Genomic DNA, 22480 nt, shown 5'->3' with positions numbered 1-22480 from the left:
GACTGCTCAAGATAAAAGACAGTGAAGAGATCTAATTGTGTGTGTGACCACATAAAATAAAAATGAGATTTGAAATGTTAATGATGTAACATTTTATTGGTACAGTATATGTGATATCAGTAGGGATTTTCAATAAATGTACATTCCAAACAAAGAATCTAAAGATATGAATCATAGTTGCCCATTGATACATAATTACACAGTATTTGTATGAAATCTAGGAAGTTCAACACTGAATCCTCTTTTCCTTTGGAAATATGTTAGTTATTAGGGTTTGCATTGTAGTTGTACCTTAGTCTTAATTATATTTTTATACACCCAACTGTTGTTTTCTCCATAATGATAAGTTTTTATAACTAAGAAATTCTTCAGCTTTGCAAAGGAGACTGTGAAGATGAATGCTCTTCATATTTGCTTCCTAGGTACTATGAGTATTCCACTGAAGCAGTCATAAATGCTATATTAGAAGACAGTTTACCACCTTCATTGGTTACACTTGACCGCTCAGCTCCTGCTCTCAAGAAGCCAGTCCCAGTTGTGCCACCTGAAACCAGTGAAAATGAAGTAAGTTAGAGTTTTGCTTTTATTTTTAATTGTGTCTTAAGCTTTGATATAATTGATAGATAACTAGTTGTTAATTATGCTTTTGGAAGATATATTAGCTATACAATACAGGTATCTGTAGACCCTTAGAGAAAAGGTTGAAATTTCCTTTCTAGTGTATGGTATACTGTAGTGGTTTAGTGCTTTGTTCATGCTTTCGATTGAGTACTCTTTTTGTAGGCTAGAATTACAGTTCATCCAAGGAGTTCAATCATTTCCCAGTAATTGCAAGATTATGATTAGAAAGGTCACAAAGTAATGTGTTCAGTCTTATCTTTATGTTTCGAGTTTAAAGATTTATTAGTTTCTTCTTAACTTCTGCCACCAAGTGATATGCATATGATATATATAGAGTAGGGAATAGTCTTTTCTTCCTTTCCTTACACGTAGATCTGTTGTAGTTCCATTTAATTTCCAAATGGCATCTTTTTTTCATATTTTGAGCCACAAGGCAGTCTTTATGATAATGAGTTTTCCTAAATTTGAGTGTTGCAAGTACAGGTACCTAACTAGTTGATTTTAGTTTTTTGGTCATGAAGTTAGTGTACCTTTTTTCGCTCAAGAAATAAAAAATAATCTTCTGCATTTTATTACATCTGTAACAATTACAATGACGCCTTGAGTGGTTAGAAAGCAGTTTACCTTTGTTTCCTCCAGTCTGAACAATGTGGTCATTCTTTAGTAATTTGCATAGTGGGATTTTCAATTGTTTTAAAAAAGTAAAAAACTGTGTCTTTGATATTGGAATGTCTGGAAATGAACAAGAGACGTTTCTTTCTTGAAGGGACATGGAACTCCTTATTTTATGGGATTTCTGACAAAATTGTTGGAAATCTGCCCATCTTAACACCTAGGAATATTCATATCAGTGTGGCAGAGCTTGAAGACCTTTAGCAACTTGCAGTTTATCCATTTATTTGGAGATTGTCTTAGTATTCTTACAGCATCATTATTTTTCAAAAGATTTAACTTTCTCAGTGGCAGGGGGCTGCTTAAGTGTTGATTGATCTAACCTCTTGAAACATTAGATGTAATTTCTTTACATGAACAGTAGATCATAAAACTTATCTTAATTTCATTACAGAAACAGTAGATCATAAAACATATCTTTGAATCTCTGGAACTCATGATATTAAGATGTACAGTATTACAAATATCTGATAGGCATTCACAGGCATTCACAAGCATTCATCTCTTTTAATGAAGAGAGTCTTCTTTCTTTCCATCTTAGTTATGACAGGACTTTATTAGGACCAAGTCCCTCAACTTAGTAATTTGAGAAAGGTACTGCTATTGGGTGCAGGTTTTTTAGCATAATGTTTGCCATTCCATTGTTGGAATGGGGCTAGTTCTTAGAATGACTCGTGGAAGAAGATGGCTTACTTAATGGTAGTTATCTGTTCCATGAGATAATAGGAAGTGAGTTATACCCGAAGGTTGGGATTGAAGATTTACTTTCTTTACCTTTACCATTGTAATTATTTCATAGTGTGATCACTTTTTATAGTCCTGTAGATACTATATAAGCATGCTGCTCATAACCCAAAACTAAAGAGAATTAATTTTATTGTGTAAGCTTTTTAAAATGTACATTTACTGATAATTTGTTTACAGATAAGTTTTACCTGAATAATGAGTGTTTTACGTTTTCAAACATGACTTATGGTTCATGTTCTTTTCAGGTCAAACAAGAAAAAAAAGATTTTATGGACCGAGCTAATATTTACAACAATGATGAGTTTGATGTTTTCTCTCGGAGAGATGTTGACCATTCTAGAATTCATAAAGGGAAAAAATCACATGAGTTTAACTATAACGAAGATGACACAAAAATGGTAAGTTCAAGCTACCTTTATTTACTTAATTTCAGAATTATTGTATTTGTATATATCCTGCTCACACAGTATTCACTCATACAAGTAAATAATTTTGCATAACCTTCATTGTTACATTTTGGTATTTTGATCATGTTAGATTAATTATAGTATTCATACTGCCTACATGATAGTCAACCAAGAGAAAGGTAGCCTAATTCAGGGCCATCTCGCATCCCTCTCACTGCATTCTCGATCTCTTTTTTGTTCTCTGTGTAGATAAATGTACTTATTCACTGGCTGACTGGTGATTAGTTCAAACCTTGTTCAGTACTACTCAAGTCATCTTTCATTGTAAAAAATTTGTTTGTTGTGATGTTGGTGTTGGTTTTTCTACTGGCATGATTTTTAATATACCTAATAAAAACTTTTAACAAATCCTCTTCAATTTACAACTGGCTTATTCTGCAGTCAGACCTCCTTTAAGACACACCAAGAAAAAAAAACTCTTACTCTTAGGCATAATTGCATTGAGGACCATCAGCTCTCCTGGTGGTAGTTTCAAGCCGTGCAGCATGTATATTCCATGCAGGAAGCACCAGCTGTTGTAGCTTCCAGCTTTTCTCTTTTGACCTTGGTATTAATGCGGGAGCAATTATCTTTTGACCTTGGTATTAATGCGGGAGCAATTATCTTTGCTTTGCTGCTGCTTCCGGCTATTGAAATTACATCTTTACCTCTGAAATGCCACTTTTCATTGGTAATAGGCACTTCATTCAGGGTAGGTGTTTCCTTATTGGTTTGGTGAATTCAAGGTTTAAAGTTTTTTTTTTTTTTTAAGTTAAAGTCAAGCACTTCATTCCTTTTAACTTTTCATGTGAAGTGACAGTTTAATTGTGTGAGAGTCAGTACCTTGTTTCACTTTCAGCACCTTGTTTCATTTTTGCACTTTGGGCATTGCCACCTCTTTCTATATAACTTATGCCCCCTAAGGTATAATATCCAGTTCTAGTGGCATCTCTGACTTACTTTGTAGCTGGCTGACAGCCGCAGTTGTTTCATCAAGCCATGGCTATTATAGCACTTTAGCAGTGATCATGGTGCCAGTAACTCACAGAGAAGCGTAGCTCTACAGTGGTCATCAATGTTTTTTTAGTCACATGAACTCCTATATTTATGTGAGGCTAGTCGTCAGCAGGAAGTTCTGGAAATAGTTGTGCACATCGCTCATTAAGGAGAACAAACCTGAAAAGCATGACCACCTTTACCCTAGGGAGGGATATCCAGCCTAACTCAGCTGCTCCTGCAATTGTCCCTCCTTTCTCTACCTTTAAGGTACCAACTCACATGCTGTTTTCTCCATTTGTAGCTTCTGCTGCTGCCTCAACTCATTTGCTACCTTCTCCATTTGTAGTTCCTACTGCTGCTTCATCTCCCAGTTCTGTTATGCTTAAGTTCTTGGACTCTGCTTTTTTGGATTACTTCACTTGTTGATGCCCTCTCCTCCTCTGTTAATTCCTGCCCATGTGGGCCTCCTTTATTGCATGTAATTCCTTCAACTTTTGTTGCTCACAGTATTAGTTTGCCTTGCCTTTTTGTTATTCCTCTTACCCTGCTTCTTGGCTGGTGCGCTATAGCCTTTCTGTTTTGCCTGCTGCCATTGAAGTTCTAGCAGATGTTTGTCCTCCTCCATGTGGGAGTTTTAAGTTTTAGAGGGTTGATCAGTCCTTGTTTCAGGAACCTGCTAGCAGGTAGACTACCAGCAAGACTTTGCCTTATGGCAGTCAATCCTCAACACTTGCTGATGCCAGCTATGCCACAGTGCAGACTTAGGCATTCACCTTCTGAGGGCTGTCACTTGTCGTGATTATCCTAAATTAGTGCCACCTTTGCCTGACCTTGTATCAACTGACTAATGTCATGTTGAGGAAGAGGAATGTGTTGTTCAATGATCTCTGCAATCTTATTTTATGTTGCAGATCTGAGACCTCTGTATATCTGGCCCTTTGGACCCTTTCTGACTCCCAGAGGCTTTGGATTGGGCAGAGGGGAGAAGCTCACCTCCACATCTACTATGGGTGTGATTATCAAGATGGAGAGTTCATCATCAGTTCAGTCTGTGTCCATCAATCTTGCCTCTCAGCACAAGTTGCTTTGTAGACCTTGCTTGTCCTACTGTCTGTGTCCCAGGGTCTTTGCTTCTTGGCATAAACATTCTAGTCCTCTCAGCTAGGGTAGGCATTCTGATTTTCCATTTCAAAAACATTCCTTGTTATAGAACATTCCTTGTTACAGCTCAAGAGTTCTTGGTCACCCATGTGCTCTGGCAAAGGCAGTGTTTTCAAGCCAAAGTCTCAAGGGACAGGAGGTTGCCATAGATTAGTTTTTGTTTCTCCCTGGTCATGTGTCATTCAGGGAGGGTTTGTTTTCAGATAATTTAGGCTTCATAGAGGTAGATGTGAATCGTGACAGTTGATCTTCAGAGTCCTTTGAGACTGATATTACTTTCCAGTTCCGGAGACATTGGCCCCATCCTTGAGCCTGTCCCCTTCAAGTCTTAGTCACATAGCAGTAAAGGCTTCCTGCCTATAACCAGGAGGCCTTACCCATGCTAAAGGGACACTGAAATAGTCATATAAGCCCCATGCTTTGTGATTCTTGCTACAAACTATTCATACGAGTAGCAATGCACCTTATTTGGCAAAAAATATTTTGTTCATGAGACTTACCTGTCAGATATATATATAGCTGTATTCTCCGAAGTCCGACAGAATTTCAAAAAACTCATGGCACACGCAGTGGGGCCAGGTGGTTAGTACCCATTCCCGCCGCTGGGAGGCGGGTATCAGGAACCATTCCGTTTTCTATTCAGATTTTCTCTGTCGCCAGTACTGTCAACATCTGTTTTCAGTACTCTGTCTTTGGATTTCAGTAAACTCGTTATTTTTCACTTAAGTATTCGATTTGACTTTTGGTTTTATCACGGCTGCATCGTGATTGGATTGTGAATTGGCATACGCTTTTGTGGACTGTTTTTTGGATTTGATTTTGATTGCTCTTTGAATGATGTCTGGATCTAGTTCTGGTAGCTTCAGAGTATGTTGTGCGAATGAGTGTAAGGTGAGGCTACCGAAGACTTTGGTAGATCCTCACACTGTATGCACGAGGTGAATATTAAATGATCGCTGCAAGGCGTGTGAGACTTGCCGGATGCAAGCTGGGTGTTTGTTGCCTATATCCGCAAGTTGGAGCGTGATAGGATCTGGAGGTCTTCCTCCAGGAGTGCTAGTAGAGTAAGGATATTTATTCCTCTCCTGTAAACCCGAGCTTCTCGGGGGGAAAGCAATTAGATAAAAATTTAAGACCACAATTTGGAGCGGAAGGTGATACTTTCGCCTAATTTATTTTTGTCAAGTACTTGCTTCGGCAGTACTTATACTAAAATTGGAACGTTACAAATTATAAACACCATCCGTGCTCTGGAATCGAAACTGATTTCTCTTTAAAGTGCCAAGGATCGTGGGCGTGCACGTATCCTGAAGGACTGCTTCTCGTCCTCTCAGATCGGCCCCATAACGCTTCTAGGCCTGGACCTCTGTCGGACTCCCAGGACTCAGGGAATGGACATGTCGAAAGCCGCAAGAGGGTTACGGGGGCTTCCCACCGATCTGGCGTCCCTTCGGCAGGATCTGTTGACGTTTCTCAGGCTGCCAAGGATCGTGCTCGTGCACGTATCCTGAGGGTTTGCTTCTCGTCCTCCGAGGCGTCCTCCCTGTGCAAGGGGTGGAACTCTCGGAAGGACTCTCGCCCGCTTTAGAGAAGCTTCAGAGAAGAGGACGCTTCACGTCCTCTTTCTCAAGGTGTATTTTCATCTTCTTTGAGTGTTTCGACGCTTTTCCATCGGCTGCAGCGTGACGCTCTGCAAGCAGCTATCCTGGACGCTTCTGTAGCTGCTCGTCAGGACGCCCCTCTCTGCTGCCGTGCACGACGCGGATGGACGCTGACAGGGGCGCTCATCAGGGCGCTCTTTGGTTGCTCGTCGTGACTCTTCAGGGCAATCAAAGACCGCTCGCTGGATCGCCATCGTGGCGATCGGCTGCAGCCTGACGCTCCGCAAGCAGCTATCCTGGACGCTTCTGTAGTTGCTCGTCAGGACGCTCCTCTTGCTGCCGTGCAGGACACTCGGCTGGACGCTCATCAGGGCGCTCATCAGGGCGCCTCTTTGGTTGTTCAACGTGGCGCTTCAGAGCAATCAAAGACTGCGGGAATCGAAGCTCCCTTCTGCGTGTTGCACCGCAAGGTCTTCGTTCTCCCAAGGACTTGGGAGACTCTCTGGTTTCTCCCATTGAAGAGAGAGAAGTCTCTTGTGAGTCGGAGCCTGCAGACCTTGAGCAGCCTCCTACTTCCTCGCTCACGGTCTACCAGGTGTTAGCCGGTCTTCTCAAGGACTTGTTTGGCGACAAGTTCAAACCCTCGGCTCCTCTCTCTCCTCCTTTGCAGTTAACTTCGTCCAAGACGATGAGAGCGTTGGGGTTTGTTAAGATGACTTCGTCTCTGGCGATGAAGAAGGCCTTCAAGAAGGTTAACACCTGGATTGAGGAAAGAAAGACCCAAGGCAAGACTTCTTTTTACCCTGCCTCCGTCCAAGCTTTGCGACAAGGCAGGTTTGTGGTACTAGACCGGAGAGGACGCCGGCTCAAGTGTTCCTTCGTCGTCCCAGGGTCTTCGCTACCTTGGTCGACGCGCCTAGAAGGTCCTTCCTATCTGCAACCAAAGTGTCGTGGACTTTGTCGGAGACGGATCTCCATTTGAAGGGACTTTTTCGTCCCATGGAAGTCTTTTATTTCCTGGACTGGTGTTTGGGGACTCTAGACGTTAAGATTAGAAGTTCCTTCTGTATCAGCCTGAGGGAGCTGTCCAGCGTCTTGATCTGCTTGGACAAGGCCGTCAGGGATGACTCGGAGGAACTGGCTTCCCTCTTTTGTACGGGCCTCTTGAAGAAGAGGGTCATGTACTGTAACTTTACACTAAGTCAGTTTCTCCGTCGCAGAGGGCAGAATTGCTGTTCCCCTTTGTCGAGCCATCTCTCCCCTGTCTTTGATCAAGGATCTCACTGCCAGCTTGAAGGAGAAGGCCACTCAAGATCTCTTGGCCCACTCACAAACGCCCGGCAGTCCCTTTGTCGTCGTCGTCCAGGTCAGACCTCCAGGAAACAGAAGCCCTTTCATAGAGGAGCTTCTTCCTATAGAATATAGATCCTCTCCCCGAGGAAGGGGTCTTTCCAGAGGTGGAGCCCCGCCTAAACCTAGGGGCAAGAAGTGACCTGCAACGCCTCCAGACGCCTGTAGGAGCCAGGCTTCTTTCGTTTATGGAGCCTGGAGAGCAAGAGGGGTGGACTCTGGTCCCTCCTAATTATCGAGAGAGGATGCAAGATCCCCTTTCTCGACACGCCACATCTGTGCACGCCGCCCAAAGATTTGTCGCCCTTCTACCATCAAGACAAGCAACAGCCCCTTTTCGAGTTATTAGTGCAAATGCTCGAGCCCCTTTTCGAAAAAATGCTGTGTGGAGCTAGTCCTGGAGCTGGACTCCCAGGATTCTTCTGCCGACTGTTCCTAGTTCCGAAGCAGTCGGAAGGATGGAGATCAGTCCTAGATGTCAGCGGACTGAACCGCTTCATGGCGAAGGGGAAGTTCACGATGGAGACGTCCTAGTCTGTTCTAGGAGCATTTAGACCAGGAGATTGGTTGTCTCGCTGGACCTTCGGGACACCTTCTTTCACGTCCCCATACATCCCCAGTCGAGGAAGTTCCTGAGGTTTGTATCGGGGACAAGTGTTCCAATTCAGAGCTCTTTGCTTCGGGATAAGCACAGCCCCTATAATTTTCACGATCATCATGAAGAATGTGGCGAGATGGCTTCACTTAGCGGGCATACGAATCTCGCTTTACCTGAACGATTGGCTCTTTCGAGCCTCTTCACAGTCAAAATGTCTGGAGGACCTGAAATCGACACTGAAGTTGACGAAGTCCCTAGGACTTTTAGTAAACGTAGACAAGTCACATCTGATCCCGACGCAGTCCATAGTGTTCTGGGTATTCAGATGGATTCAGTGGCTTTTCAAGCTTTTCCGTCCCAGGAACGGCAGCAGTGCTTTGGAAAAGTCCCATCCTACCTGAGGAAGGAAACATGCCCAGTGAGGGAATGGTTGAGTTTGCTGGGGACCATTTCCTCGCTGGAGAAGTTGGTTTCCCTGGGAAGACTGCATCTCAGACCCCCTCCAGTTTTTTCCTGGTGGAAAACTAGATAAACTAGGAGGATCTAAAGGAGTCCCTGAGGATCTCTCCCGTAGTCAAGGATCTCCTGAGGTGGTGGCTCGTCCCTCAAAGTTGGCAGAAGAGGTTTTCTCTACACCTTCAGAGCCCCGATCTAGTGTTGTTTTCCGGCCGTCCAGGGAGGGATGAGGAACAACACTAGGGGAAGGAAGTGTCAGGCACCTGGAGAGGGGAACAGGTGTCCTGGCACATCAATCTCAAAGAGTTTAGGGCGATTCTGCTGGCCCTGCTTTTTCTTCGAGAGCCAAGCTTCAGGCCGAGTGATACAGGTAAACTCGGACAACACCACAGCCCTGGCATACCTCAAGAAACAGGGAGGAACTCACTCCCGGTCCCTGTTTGTACTGGCGTGGAGATTTCCTGCTTTGGGCGCATGCTCGGGGTATCACGATCCTTACGAGGTTCGTGGCAGGAGTGGAGAATGCCCACGAGGACCTTCTCAGTCGACAGCGTCATCTTCCGCCGACCGAGTGGACCCTTCATGAGGAGGTGTGTCAGGAACTGTGGAGATTATGAGGAAGTCCCTTGGTGGATCTCTTCACGACATCCAGGGCAAGGAGGCTTCCTCTATACTGCTCTCCCATACTAGATCCAGGAGCAGTAGCGGTAGATGCCCTCGTCTGGGATTGGAAGGGATTGGATCTTTTGAGCCTTTCCTCCCTTCAAGATTCTGGGGCGGTCATCAGGAAGTTCGCAGCGCTGGAAGGGACGTCAATGATGTTGATCGCCCCCTTTTTGGCCAGCGGCAGGGTGGTTCACAGAGGTCATGACCTTCCTGGTGGACTTCCCAAGAGCGCTCCCCCTTAGAACCGATCTGCTCAGACAGCCCCACTTCGAAAGGTACCACAAAACCTCCCGCTCTGAGTCTGACTGCGTTCAGACTATCACGAAAATTGGCGAGAGCGAGGGTTTTTCATGAGCAGTGGCAAGGGCTATCGCCGCGCCAGGAGACCCTCCTCCAATTTGGTGTACCAATCTTAGTGGGCCAATTTCAGGAAAGGGTGCAGAAGCAAGGGGATTTTCCTCAACCTCGATCTCTGTGCCGAGAGATAGCAGACTTCCTTCTTCATCTTGGGGAGAAGGAAAAGCTGGCAGTCTCGACAATTAAAGGACGTTGAAATGTGCTCTCGGCAGTCTTCAGACATAGAGTTTTAGACTTAACCGACAATAAGGATCTTCACGATCTCTTGAGGTCCTTTGAGACTTCTAAGGTACCTCATCCGTGGACGCCTTCCTAGAACCTGGATATTGTCCTAGAATTTTTGAAGTCGGTTACATTCGAGCCTCTTCATTCGCATCGCCAGGAATGTGACAAGGAAGGCTTTTTCCTAACTGCTCTGGCGACAACAAAGAGAGTTAGTGAAGTTCAAGCCATCAACAAGCACATAGACTTTAGAGGGCATAAGGCCTTATGCTCCCTTAGCCCTATGTTTCTCGCCAAGAATGAGAACCCTTCTACCCCTTGGCCCAAGAGTTTTGAGATCAAGGATATAGCAGAAATTCTTGGGCAAGAATAGGAGAGGGTCCTGTGCCCTGTCAGGGCTCTCAATTTCTTCTTAGATAGGACGAAAGGAGGCCGAGGCCCGTCGGACAATTTGTGGTGTTCTGTCAAAGGCCGGACTTTCCGATGTCCAAGAATGCTCTGACATTCTTTTTAAGAAGTACGTTCAGGGAGGCTCATTCTACCTGCCAAGACAGCGACATGAGACTCCTGAAAGTCAAGGCTCACTTAGTGAGAGCTATCGCGACCTCGGTGGCTTTCCAGAAGAACATGTCCCTTAGCGATCTTCTGGGTACCACCTTCTGGCGGCGATTCGGTCTGTTCGCTTCACATTTCTTGCAGGACGTGAAGACGACATACAAAAACTGCTACTCGCTAGGACCATACATTTCCGCATGCTTGGGGGCAGAGAGCAATACTCTTCCTATCCTTTAGAGGTTAGGAAGTATTTTTTAATCTTGATTTTGTGTTTTTATGGTTGTTGGGTTAGCCACCGGAGGTGGACGTCCCAGTCTTTAGCTTATACTAAGTTTTATTACTTATATAGGCTCGGTCAGGTGGTTGGTCGTTGCTCCTTTTGCCCTCACAGTATGGTCTTATGATCTAGTCCCATTGTGGTCACGCCCCCGTGGACAGATCATTTAGAACTCACCAGCTATATAGGTCACTACCTTGCTGGAGACTCTAGTAGAGCAGAAGCAGGCTTGGGTGACAGTATCACGAAGTCAGCTATGCTAACTGGTAAGGAACCAAGGCGTCAATCGCCTACATATATTTGTTTCCTAAATCCTATTCTGTCTCTTCCCACCTCCAATGGTGGGATTCAGCTATATATATATCTGACAAGTAAGTCTCATGAACAAAATGATATTTTAATAATAAAATAACGTTTGTTCATACTTACCTGGCAGATATATATAATCATAGTGCCCACCCTCCTCCCCTCAGGAGACAGTGGCACTAGAAAATCTGAATAGAAAACGGGAATGGTTCCTGATACCCACCTCCCAGCGGCGGGAATGGGTACTAACCACCTGGCCCCACTGCGTGTGCCGTGAGTTTTTTGAAATTCTGTCGGACTTCGGAGAATACAGCTATATATATATCTGCCAGGTAAGTATGAACAAACTTTATTTTATTATTAAAGTACCATATTTACATCCACCTGTTGTGAACAGTGACTCTGATTGTAACCTATGGCAACATCCCTGCTGTTGTTTTATAGGGTGTTTAGAAGGTAAAGCAGCCATTTGTTAGTAGCTGTTTAACATGGCTACAAACAAGAGAGTGGTTTGAGACATCATAAAACATCTGGTTGTGCACAGTTAAGGCTTCTTGATCTTAAATAGTTTAACTTAGTTGGATTGGGATTCCATTGCATGAAAGAGACTGTGATTAATGGGTTTTTATGGTGATATGTTTTATTCTGTCAGGACATCCTTTTTCACAATAGTTTATAAATGTACAATCACTCAAAAATGTTTTGCAACATACTTCAAAACTTTTCGGACTACAGCTTATAATAGCGACATCTGGCGCTGTTTGGCAACGCAGTACCTGCAGTTTCCTTTAAACAAGGCTTTTTCTGAAAATGTTGACTGTTGTCATACTTTACTTGATTAAAGGATGTTACTATAATACTTCGGAGGTCATCGCTGTTCTTGTTTTAATATTTTCATCTCCAAATGCCATCACTATTGTTGTTTTATCTCCTTCATATGTGTGAACTTTGTAGACATAGGCCTACAACTATTATAAGTTGAACTATTAGCCTTATTAACATCAACAAATATGACTTTTGTAAAGATTTGCTTGCACTTGATTATTAATCAAATTTTTGAATGACTAATCCTATGTATATTGTTAACTAGTGAAATTTAATATAAAATATACTGAACTAAACTAACAGATTTCACGTCTATTTTTGTGATACATAGAATATAATCGCATATATATATTTTATATAATGCTGTTATCATGTGTAATTTCTCATTTCTTTCATTGTTACTTAGGCCTATCATTTTGATGCCTCTTATGAATAACTCCAATTTTTGTATTTCTTGTTATCTAAGTTTCTAAAGAATTTAAATTAGCAAGACGTTCAACATTAATTTATTTAATGTTAAATGCCAGCAGTGAAGAAGACTACCATGCTCATCAGTAGAAAATGTCTCCTCTTCATCGCAAAAGATGACTCTAACAGAAATCATCGGCCACTGGATTATATTATAACGCAAACCCTAGCCTCTGTTCTTTGTGTTTCGCTGATATGAAGTGTTTCTTGGCAGGAGTATGATGAAATAATATCTTGGTCTCATGTAGCCTGTTACGGATGGTTTGAGCAGCAACTTGAAGGGCGAGCGTAATGTTCTCTGGGTCATCCTCCACTTTTACAATGAATTTATCATATTTCCTCATTGTCTCTGTTGTTGTATCCCTCTATACATGGTTGTTTTATTTACGCTAAGCTGCCAAGCAATATCTACAATAGAGACATTAGTCTTATGCAAGTTAATGATTGTGGTGCAGCTGAGTCTGTTGCCCATCTTATCAGTGCAAGTGACGAGACAGTTTAGTTTAACTTTCCTGCCCGAATGTGGAGTCACACGATAACATACAACGTTATGAGATTTTTTCTTTTTTGTTTTTGACAACAATAATGGTTGAATTCTTTCTCTATTTATATATAATTTCATTGATGATTATTCAATACAGTATTATTTTATTAGTCAATAAGCTTTTATCTGGATTCGAAATATAGTTTCTTCTTTGACTCTTTTGCCCAATCATCTGAAGTAGAATTTTTCAAAATGTTTGATCATTTTTCGTAATATGAATTTTTCACTCACCATTCTTTTTTATATTGTTAACCGTATGATTAATAACCAAAATCGAATAAGGAAATTACATTTCCTTGTAAATATCAAAAGAACAAATTACTGTTAGGTGAACAAAAACTTCTGGAACATGTTGCAAAACATTTTTGAGTGACTGTACATAACTCAGAAATTTGTGTAATATTTGTGTGAAATGTGTGGCAATGACCTCTTGAACTGTATACACTTGATTTCTATGTTAAATTGCAGTTGGTAATTGTGTATCTTGTAAATGATTGTTAAACAAATTTTATGTAAAAGTTAACTTTTGCTCAACAGTTGAAAGACATTGCAAGAAAATATGAGGAAAGAGGAGGAACAAGTATTTACGAAGATGAGTTTCGTCTTGATGAAGATGCTCATAGAGGTTGGGAATATGAAGATGAATATGATGATACTTATGATGATAATGAGATGGGAAATTGTGATGTCATGCCTGAAGTTCCTAAGAAGTAAGTCTTTTCTTATGGCTTCATGTTTATTCTATGAGGTTCATATTATAGTTTCTAATTGTAAAAATATTGTTATTCTTTTGCTCTTCTAGCAGGAGCCTAGTCCTTAATTATAAAATAGCCATTGGCAGTTGTTAGGTGAGTATTAATGAGGCCCCTATTAAATGTAACTAAACATTACCAAAGGTCTCTTTTTCATGGACAGCCATCTGAATGGTTATGGGTTTCACCTTGCTCTTCATTGGTAAACCACAAGAAAAAATGCAGAGTTAATGGGTAATCTACTGCAAGACTGGGAGAAAAGTATATATAAAGCATTGGTTTTATATAAGCAACTTACAAAGTAATTACATAGCTAACAGTTTCTATTAACCGGCAGCTAAAATTTGACATTCGTGGTAGCGATTCTTTTGTTTACATTATGGTGCCAGTAACTGACCCCGTCCACTAACGGGAAAAAGAGGAACAACTGAGCAGAAGGCTTCAATATGTTTCTGCTGGCTTATGACGATGGTTGTGAGCAGCAGCTGGATTTGAAATTCTCCGGACTTTACTGTATATGGTTTTTGACTATTTGGTGAAGTATTTTGTGTTTGGTAACCTCTCGGCAGCTTAAATATTTAGGTTTTCTTGTAATAACCTGATTGTGACTAGTATTTAATTGGACTTTTGTTGACTGTTTGACTTTTCTCAAAGACGATGTCCGACACAAGTTCGAGTAGTATTCGTTATTGCAGCGAAGGCTGCAATACAAGAATTACATCAGCCAAGTATGATTCTCATACTGTACTAAGTGTACAACTTGCAGGGGTCAAGTATGTTCAGTTATTATTTTGTGCTGAATGTAATGACTGGGACTTTAAAAAATGGAGGACATTGAATTCTCACTTGACTAAGTTGGAGAAAGTTAGAAAGAGAAAAGTGATGGCTAGGAATGACAAAAGTTTAGCTAGTCAGGATTCAGCTAAATCTGTTGATTTACTAGTTCTACCTCCTTTGGCTTTGTCTCCTATTACTAGTCCTGCTTCTATCCCACCTGTTCGTTTACCCAGCTCCCCTACTCCTGAACCCAGTCCCATTGCCATTCTTGAACATAATTTGATCGTAAATTTGATATGTTGGTAGATACTGTGGCTCGGGTTAGTGTGTCTGTCCGTTACTTTATGGAAAATAAGAAAGGAACAAGTGAAAGTGCAGTGTTGGTGGAGGAGCTGGTTACTCAGCCCACCGATTCTCCTAGGCAAAGGTCACTGGCATACTCCCCCTCACCAGGGAGACGCTATACCAGAAGCCCAAGGGAGGTCAGTGGGGCTGCCCCCGGGTAGTTGGCCCCTCAGTCGCATCTGGCACCTGTTCCCAGGTTGTGTCAGACAGTCAGTGGGAAGGTGTCTTCCATAGTGTACACAACCTTTCCTCTAGTTCGGATGCTTCCAGCCTCAAACAGAGGCACAAGTGGCATAGCAGTGATAAATCGAGACCGTTGAAAAAGTCCGCGGTTGATGTGTTTTGCACCCCTCAGGTACCAGAGAAAAGAGTCAAGGAGGCAGCTCCTTCCTATAGTTTCTGGGATAGTCCAGAAAAGTTCTCCCAAGTGTGTGTAGAGGGAGAAGGGCAAGTGTTGGTGCCGAGAATCTTATCCAAGAGTAAGCAATCTTTTACATCAGTTCATGTTTCAACAGACAAACCTCCTTTGGTCCCTGATCGGCTAGTAGTTGACAAGCACTTGCTGGTGCCAAAGCACGCAGTGTCTTCCAGTAGTGCAGTCACTTTCGGATGTCCTCTTGCTCCCAAGTTCTCTTCAAGTGACAAGCGCCCAGTTGCGCCCGAACCCCAAGTGGTTCCAGAACGCCCAGTTGCTCCCAGGCAGCCGGTAGTGCCTGAATGTCTAGTAGCTTCTAAGCTCCCATTTGCGCCTGCTTGTACAGATTCATGTGGACACTCTTCAAAGCATTTGACTTCCAGGCTGGAGTTTGTGGTGCCATCCCCCTTGCAACGAGCGGCTACGACTTCAGATGTGGATCCATTGTTTGCACCTATACAGTAACGTCTAGAGGATATTCTAGGTATTTTGAAGAAACCTGCAAACCCTTCTTCTTCAAAAGACTTGTCTTTTTTGCCAGTATCTGCGATGGATGAGGAAGCAGACTCCCCTCCTTCAGCTTATGCATCGCTGTTTAATTTACTGCTTCGAAGTTTTCCTTCCTTTTTCTCTCCGGCTGCCCCCGCTTCTCCACTTTTCAGGTGAGTCATGTCACTATTGAATCCTCAAGACTACCTAATATGATACTGTCGACTTCTACCAGGAAAGTGCTTAATGAGGTCGAGACCTGGCTCGCGGATAAGAGGGAGCAAGGAAAATACTATTTTAGTTATCCTCCTCGTCTTCTTAAGAGAAGATACTCATATTATGCCAACAGAGAAGCTCCTTCCTTGGGGGCGGCTTCTTGGGCTCATTGATTTGGTCCGTAGGTCAGCCTTTTCTGCTGCCAAAGTTATGTTCTCTTCGGCGGAGATAGATCACATGATGAAGAATCTCAAAGTATTCAAGATCATAAGTTTTTTGGACTGGTTGGTAGGTGCCCTTATACGTAAAGTACAGAAATACGATGCCTTGCCTACTGAATTTTCTTAGGATATCTTCAGATTCCTTTCATGTATGGATAAAGGGATAAGGGACGGAGCACAGGAGTTGGCTTCACTCTTCGCCCTGGGAGTGTTAAAGAAGAGGGAGTTACAGTGTTTGTACACCTCTAAAAAAGTGGCCTTGATTCAGAGGTCGGCACTTCTTTTTTCTCCCCTTTCGAGAGACAGTTTGTTTCTTCCGTCAGTAGTCAACAAAATTTCTTCTGCCTTACGGAAGAAATCTACACATGGTCTTCTAGTGAAAGTATCAAGGCGCCCCAAGGAAACTCCTTCGGTGGGTTTTAAGTCTTCATCTCCTCTACAACCCTTTCCCTTTCTTGGTTGTAGGCAGAGATCCTCCTCAAGAGCATGACTGAATGTGCAGTTCCAGTCCTGGACAATTAAGAAGTCCACCTCTAAACCTTCCTCAAGAAAATGAATTGAGTGTCTTCCATACTCCATTAGGTGCCAGGTTCTTTCAGTATTGGGAGAAATGGAGCAAGAGAGGGGCAGAGTAGTGGGCTGTGGAAGTTTTAAGGAATGGCTATGTGATCCCCTTCCTAGAAAGACCTCCCTTAGTCAAGATGCCAATCGCCTTAACTGCTTACTCCAAGAGTTCGAGGAGATTTTTGGCCCTTGTGAGAGAAGTTGCCTCTTTCTTCGAAAAGAAGGTAATAGAGATAGTTCCAAACGTAAATTCAGAATGGTTCTATGATCAGCTTTTTGTGGTCCTGAAGGCCTCAGGAGGGTGGAGGCTGGTTCTGGATGTGAGTGCCTTAAATGTCTTTATTCAGAAGACAAAATTCCTAATGGAGACGACCTGTTCAATCCTTTCATCCATTCGGCAAGGAGACTGGATGGTCTTGATAGACCTACAAGATGCTTACTTCGATGTCCCATTGCACCCAGACTCTCGAAAATATCTGAGATTTGTTTTTCAGGACCAGGTGTTCCAGTTCCCGGCCCTATGGTTCATGCTATCAACAGCCCCTCAAGTATCCACTTGTATTCTTGTTCCCCTGGCTGGTTGGCTCCACCTGATGGACATCAACATAGTGTTCTATTAGGACAATTGGATTCTTTGCTCCACGTCGAAGGTGCAATGTATGGAGGACCTTCAGAAAACATTATTTCTTGCCCAAGAACTGGACTTGCTAATAAATCACCAAAGTCTCAAATGACTCCTTCACAGGAGATAGTATATTTTAAATCACCAAAGTCTCAAATGACTCCTTCACAGGAGATAGTATATTTGGGAATGACTAGCATTTCTCATCTTTTTCAGGCTGTCCCTCTCTGGAAAGCGTAGAGCCGTGTCTACAGAAGATAGACAAAATGCTTTGCCTCCAGGCCTGTTCAGCGAATAACTGGATGAGCCTCCTAGGGACATTAGCTTCCATGGAACAGTTTATTTCCCTAGGGAGACTGCATATGAGAGTGTTCCAGTTTTTCTTAAGGGAAAAATGGGACAGGAAAAGATTTCCAGACTCCTTCACATTCCTGGTAATGCAAGAAATCAAGAGGCACCTGCTTTGGTGGAAGTCAAGAGACAGGTTGCTGGAAGGAAAGTCTGTTTCATGGAGTCCAGACCTGAACTTTTATGCCAATTCATCAGACCTGGGTTGGGGGGCCCTTATAGGGAACAAGGAGATCTCCGGGATGTTGTCGAGATATCAGATGGGTTGGCACATAAATGTCAAAGAATTAAAAGCAATCCACTCAGGTCTGATGGTCTTTTCATCGCAGGTATGTGGAAGGACAGTAGCAGTCCACTTGGACAATGCTACGGCCCTGGTATACATAAGTGAAAAAGGAGGAACTTCGTCTTTTTCCCTCTGTGAGGCAGCGAGGGACCTCCGCCTATGGGCAGACCAGAATTGTACAAGGTTGTTGAACAGGTTTGTCCAGGGCAAACTGAATGTGTTGGCAGATCAGCTAAGCCGACAGAACCAAGTAATTCCCACAGAATGGACTCTCAATTCATTGGTCTGTCTAGACCTATGGAAACTGTAGGGAAAGCCTATGTTGGATCTCTTTGCGATGCCAAGGAATCATTGGCTCCCTCTTTTCTGCTCTCCATTGCTGGATTCACAAGCATGGGCCATGGATGCCATGCTTCTTGACTGGTCCGACAAGTTCCTACATGCCTTCCCTCCCTTTGGGATGATAAGGGATATACTAGACCTTCTAGGCTTTCACCTACACTAGAATGTGTCGATGATTCTGGTAGCCCCCTTTTGGCCCTTGAGGGAATGGTTCCCAGAGCTAATGAATCTGCTGATAGATTTTCCAAGGCTCCTCCCTCAGAAGAAAAAGCTTCTCAGACAACCCCACTTCGGGCACTTTCATCAAGGATTGTCTTCTCTGGCTCTAACAGGATACAAATTGTCAAAAGACTCCTCATAGCAAAGAGTTTTCGAGGAAAGCTGCGTTGGTGCAAAAGTAATAGAATCTTCTAAACAACTCTGACAGAGATTGCGGACTTTCTTGTATTCTTGAGGAACTCCAAGGGCCTATCCTCTCTGACCATAAAAGGCTACAGAGCGATGCTGAGCTTGGTGTTCATACATAGGGATCTGGATATATCCTCAAATCAGGACCTTTCAGACCTCATTAGGTCTTTAGACACTAAGAAACAGCAGCACTCAGAACTTGTGTCTTGGAATCTGGACGTAGTCCTAAAGTGGCTCTCTGGACCCCGTTCTAGCCCCTGAACTTAGCCTCATTCAGGAACGTAACTAAGAAGACACTGTTTTTAGTAGCCTTATCAACAGCCAAAATAGTCGGTGAGATTTAGTCCATTGACAAGAGAGTTGGGTTTTCAGGAGGCGATGCAGCCTACCCCTTTATTTTGGGATTTCTTGCTAAGAATGAGAACCCGACCAATCCTTCCTTGGCCTCGATCCTTCAGCATTAAAGGACTAGCAGATGCGCTCGGAACAGAAGAGATTGAGAGGGTACTTCATCCATTAAGATCCCTAAAGTTTTATCTTCTCAGGACAGAGAAGATTAGGGGTCCATCTCGCAACCTCTGGACTTCGGTCAAGGATCCATCTCGTTCACTTACAAAGAATGCTCTGTCCTTCTTCTTGAGGGATACCATTCGTGAAGAACACTCGCAAATGAGAGAGGAGGATTGTCCTATCTTGAAAGTAAGGGTGCATGAAGTCAGATTCGTGTCTACTTCTTTAGTTTTTAAATACAATCTCTCACTCTCTGCAGTACTTCAAGCGACTTACTGGAGGTGCAGGCCCGTACTTGCCTTGCATTGCCTCCAAGATGTAGAAACGACTTTTACAATTGCAGTACCATAGGACCTTTATTGATGACTGGCATGGTACTGGTGGAGGGACTACAGGAAGCATTCCTTCCTTCCTCATCTCTTCTCCTTGGTTAATGGTGTCGAGTTCTAGGGGAGTCTGGGGGTACGTTACGCTTGGATACCCATCAGTCTTTTTAGTGGCAGGTGGTGGTGTTTTAATTTTTATGGTGTAGGCAACGGTGTTGTATTTATCTAGTTTTTATGGTACTGTCCCCTGGGCAGGGACAAAATTTTTTGGTGCTTCATTTAGCGTTTGGAAATGTCCTTTGCTGTGAAGCACTCACTGATGTAGTAGACAACCCTTGGCCATACAGCCACATCTCTACGGTTAAGATGAGCGCACAACCAGAGGCAGTAACTTCCTGCTGTGACTCTCTTACCAGGTAAGGAAACAACAGACATTTTTAGTAATGCTAGCAACATTTTTTCCCTTAATTCATTACATTTATTGTTTTGGGGAAGAACAGTCCATGCATCCCACCTCCTGTCAATGTGGGAATCAGCTGTGTAATTACTTGGTAAGTTACTCAAATAAAAATGACATTTTTATGATAAAATAAGATTTTACATATACTTGCCAAGTAATTAGGGAGTGGGAGCCCACCCACCTCCCCTCACATGGACGTTAAGATTAAATTTGTTGAAGCCCTCTGCTCAGTAGTTGTTCGTCTTTTTCCCGTAAGTGGCTGGGGTCAGTTACCTAACCAGATACGTAAACAAAAGAATCGCTACCGCAAATTTCAAATTTTAGCTGCTGGTTAATAGAAACTGTTAGCTATGTACAGTAATTACTTGATAAGTATGTATAAAATCTTATTTTATCATAAACATGTCATTTTTTATCTCTAAAGTAATTATTTAAGTTTTTTATTGGTAAAGACTACCTTGCTGACTTTTATGTATTGAATTACTTGATCATTATGATTATGTACCTTGCTTTTCTTGTACAAAATCTATTAATCATAATTAACCTAACTCTTTGTGAAATCGACCCAGCCAGAGTGAAGAGTGGAAAGGAGAGAAGTCCCACTCAACATCCCCAACTAACAGTCCATTTTCTGCCAGCTAATGCTTCTCACTCCTCTGTGTGGCTCCAATGTTGTCAAGCATGTGCTGTGCATACAAGGATCTACACTGAATTCCTTTCTAGTGATCCATTTCTTTTTTATATTCTTCTACAGTCACATGTTCTGGGGTAGTAACCAGATATTTTTCTACCTTCTTAGACGTTTTAAGAGGGTTTAGTGAGTTTTAGTGAGTTTTCATGCCTTTTGCTTTCAATCAGTATCTTAATGCCAAAGCAGCTCTTGCCAGCTCAGAATGACTTCAGGATGTCCACCAGCAGTGACAGTAGGGAACTTTGAATGCAGTGCTTGCCTATGCTGCCAGTTTCACGAGAGCAAAACTGTAGTTTGGTAGCTTGTTGTATAATGGGTTGCAAACAGGTCTACCAAGGAAGTGGTACACAGCCTCCAAAACCCCTTTCAGATCTCCTACCAGATAGACCATTCATCTAGACGTTCTTGCCTGTGGAGGATGTTGGCACTACATCTTGGGACATCCCTGGGAATCAGCGTCAGATGTTGTTACTGTGTACAGTAGTACTTTTATGGCAGTATGACACACTGCTGAAGCCTGTGTTTCCCTTTTGTTTTTAAGACAAGTAACCGTGTTGGAGTTGTGTAATAAACCCACATGGCTTTGTTGTACAGGTGGTCTGAAATTGCTTGAAGGGTCAGGAGCACATCTTTAACTCTTAGAAGATTGATATGGTACTTTATTGCTATGGACCATCAACTTAACTGGACAAAAGATGCGTTTACCCAAACCGTCCCTTGAGGTATCTGTAAACAATAATAGGTTTGGAGCAGGAAGTGTGAGATGAACTGCCACTAGCAGATTTCTTGAGTCTCCACCACCCCAGTTGAGGTATGCCAGGAAATCCTGAGAGGTTTTGTCTGTTAGATTGACAGATTTCATGAGGGCAGATCATTACCTGTTAAAGCTGAAATTGAAAATATTGCAGTCTTAATCTACTTTGGAGCACAAACTTCTCCAGAGATGTTGGGTTACCCAACATTTTTGGCCCCGACTTTTAATGATAGGTTAGAATACAAAGAAACTCTAGCAGAGACTGGAGTCTGAACCTTTTCCTTGGTGGAACATACCATGGCAATCTTTGAGACAAAGTCAGTGTATAGGGTATACCAACCTCTTTGAATGAAGTAAGTCTGACTTGTCCCAGTTGATGAAAAGACTCCAGTATTGGAAGACTTGGGTATTAGCACAGATGGGGGCAATATTTGAGGTGTCTGCAAAGCTCTTGGATTGAAGCTGCCATTACCAAGCAGTTGTTCAGATACCTCAGAATCCTGATGCCTCACCTTTGGACCCAAAAGTATCTGGAGCCAGTACTCATGTGATTACTTCAAAGGTTGTTTGCCACCTGAAACAAAGACTCCTGATCTGATTGACCTTGCCTTCCCATAAAACTGAAGAAATTTCCTGAAGACCTATACACAGGAACCTGAAAGTATGAATCTATTAGATCCATGGGCATTAAGAATTTCTTTTTGAAATGGTGACAAGCTCCCCATCAATGTTAGAAATATTTGACTACTTAACTTTGTAATTGGAAGAAAAAATCAATCCCAATGAAGTACTAAGAAAATTGGAAGAATATTTTTGCCTTTGTGCCAGAGAAGTGCTTTGGTCCTTCAGGATTTGGAAAATTGCATATAAAAACCCTTTTAATTCAGTTTTAGTAAAGCTTAAGGTTCAAGCAGATAAATGCAATCTTAAGAAAGAGTCCAAGTGATATAGGACAAAATTGGATTTTTGGTAACTTGAAAACTACTGGAACTAGTGCTTTGAGAAAGAAACATATTTGAATAAGGCTATTGAGATAGTTAAGTTTATGAAGTGACAGTGAACTGTGCAAAAGGAATATGTGAA

General features: G+C 42.6%; 1 protein-coding gene across 2 annotated transcripts in view; it reads left to right on the top strand.

Moving 5' to 3' along the window:
- The window catches only part of LOC136838806 (activating signal cointegrator 1 complex subunit 2), a 151419-nt gene that overhangs the window by 90077 nt on the left and 38862 nt on the right, over positions 1-22480 (top strand). For both annotated transcript variants that reach the window (XM_067104397.1, XM_067104398.1), the window contains 3 exons: positions 423-564; positions 2286-2438; positions 13409-13581. In XM_067104397.1, the coding sequence (XP_066960498.1) occupies positions 423-564; positions 2286-2438; positions 13409-13581 (468 nt within the window). The remainder of the gene's footprint in view (positions 1-422; positions 565-2285; positions 2439-13408; positions 13582-22480) is intronic.

The sequence above is a fragment of the Macrobrachium rosenbergii genome, chromosome 5 (assembly GCF_040412425.1).
Source record: "Macrobrachium rosenbergii isolate ZJJX-2024 chromosome 5, ASM4041242v1, whole genome shotgun sequence".
Classification (NCBI taxonomy): domain Eukaryota; kingdom Metazoa; phylum Arthropoda; class Malacostraca; order Decapoda; family Palaemonidae; genus Macrobrachium; species Macrobrachium rosenbergii.
Note: the sequence above shows the minus strand (reverse complement) of the source record. Positions and strands in the feature narration are given on the sequence as shown.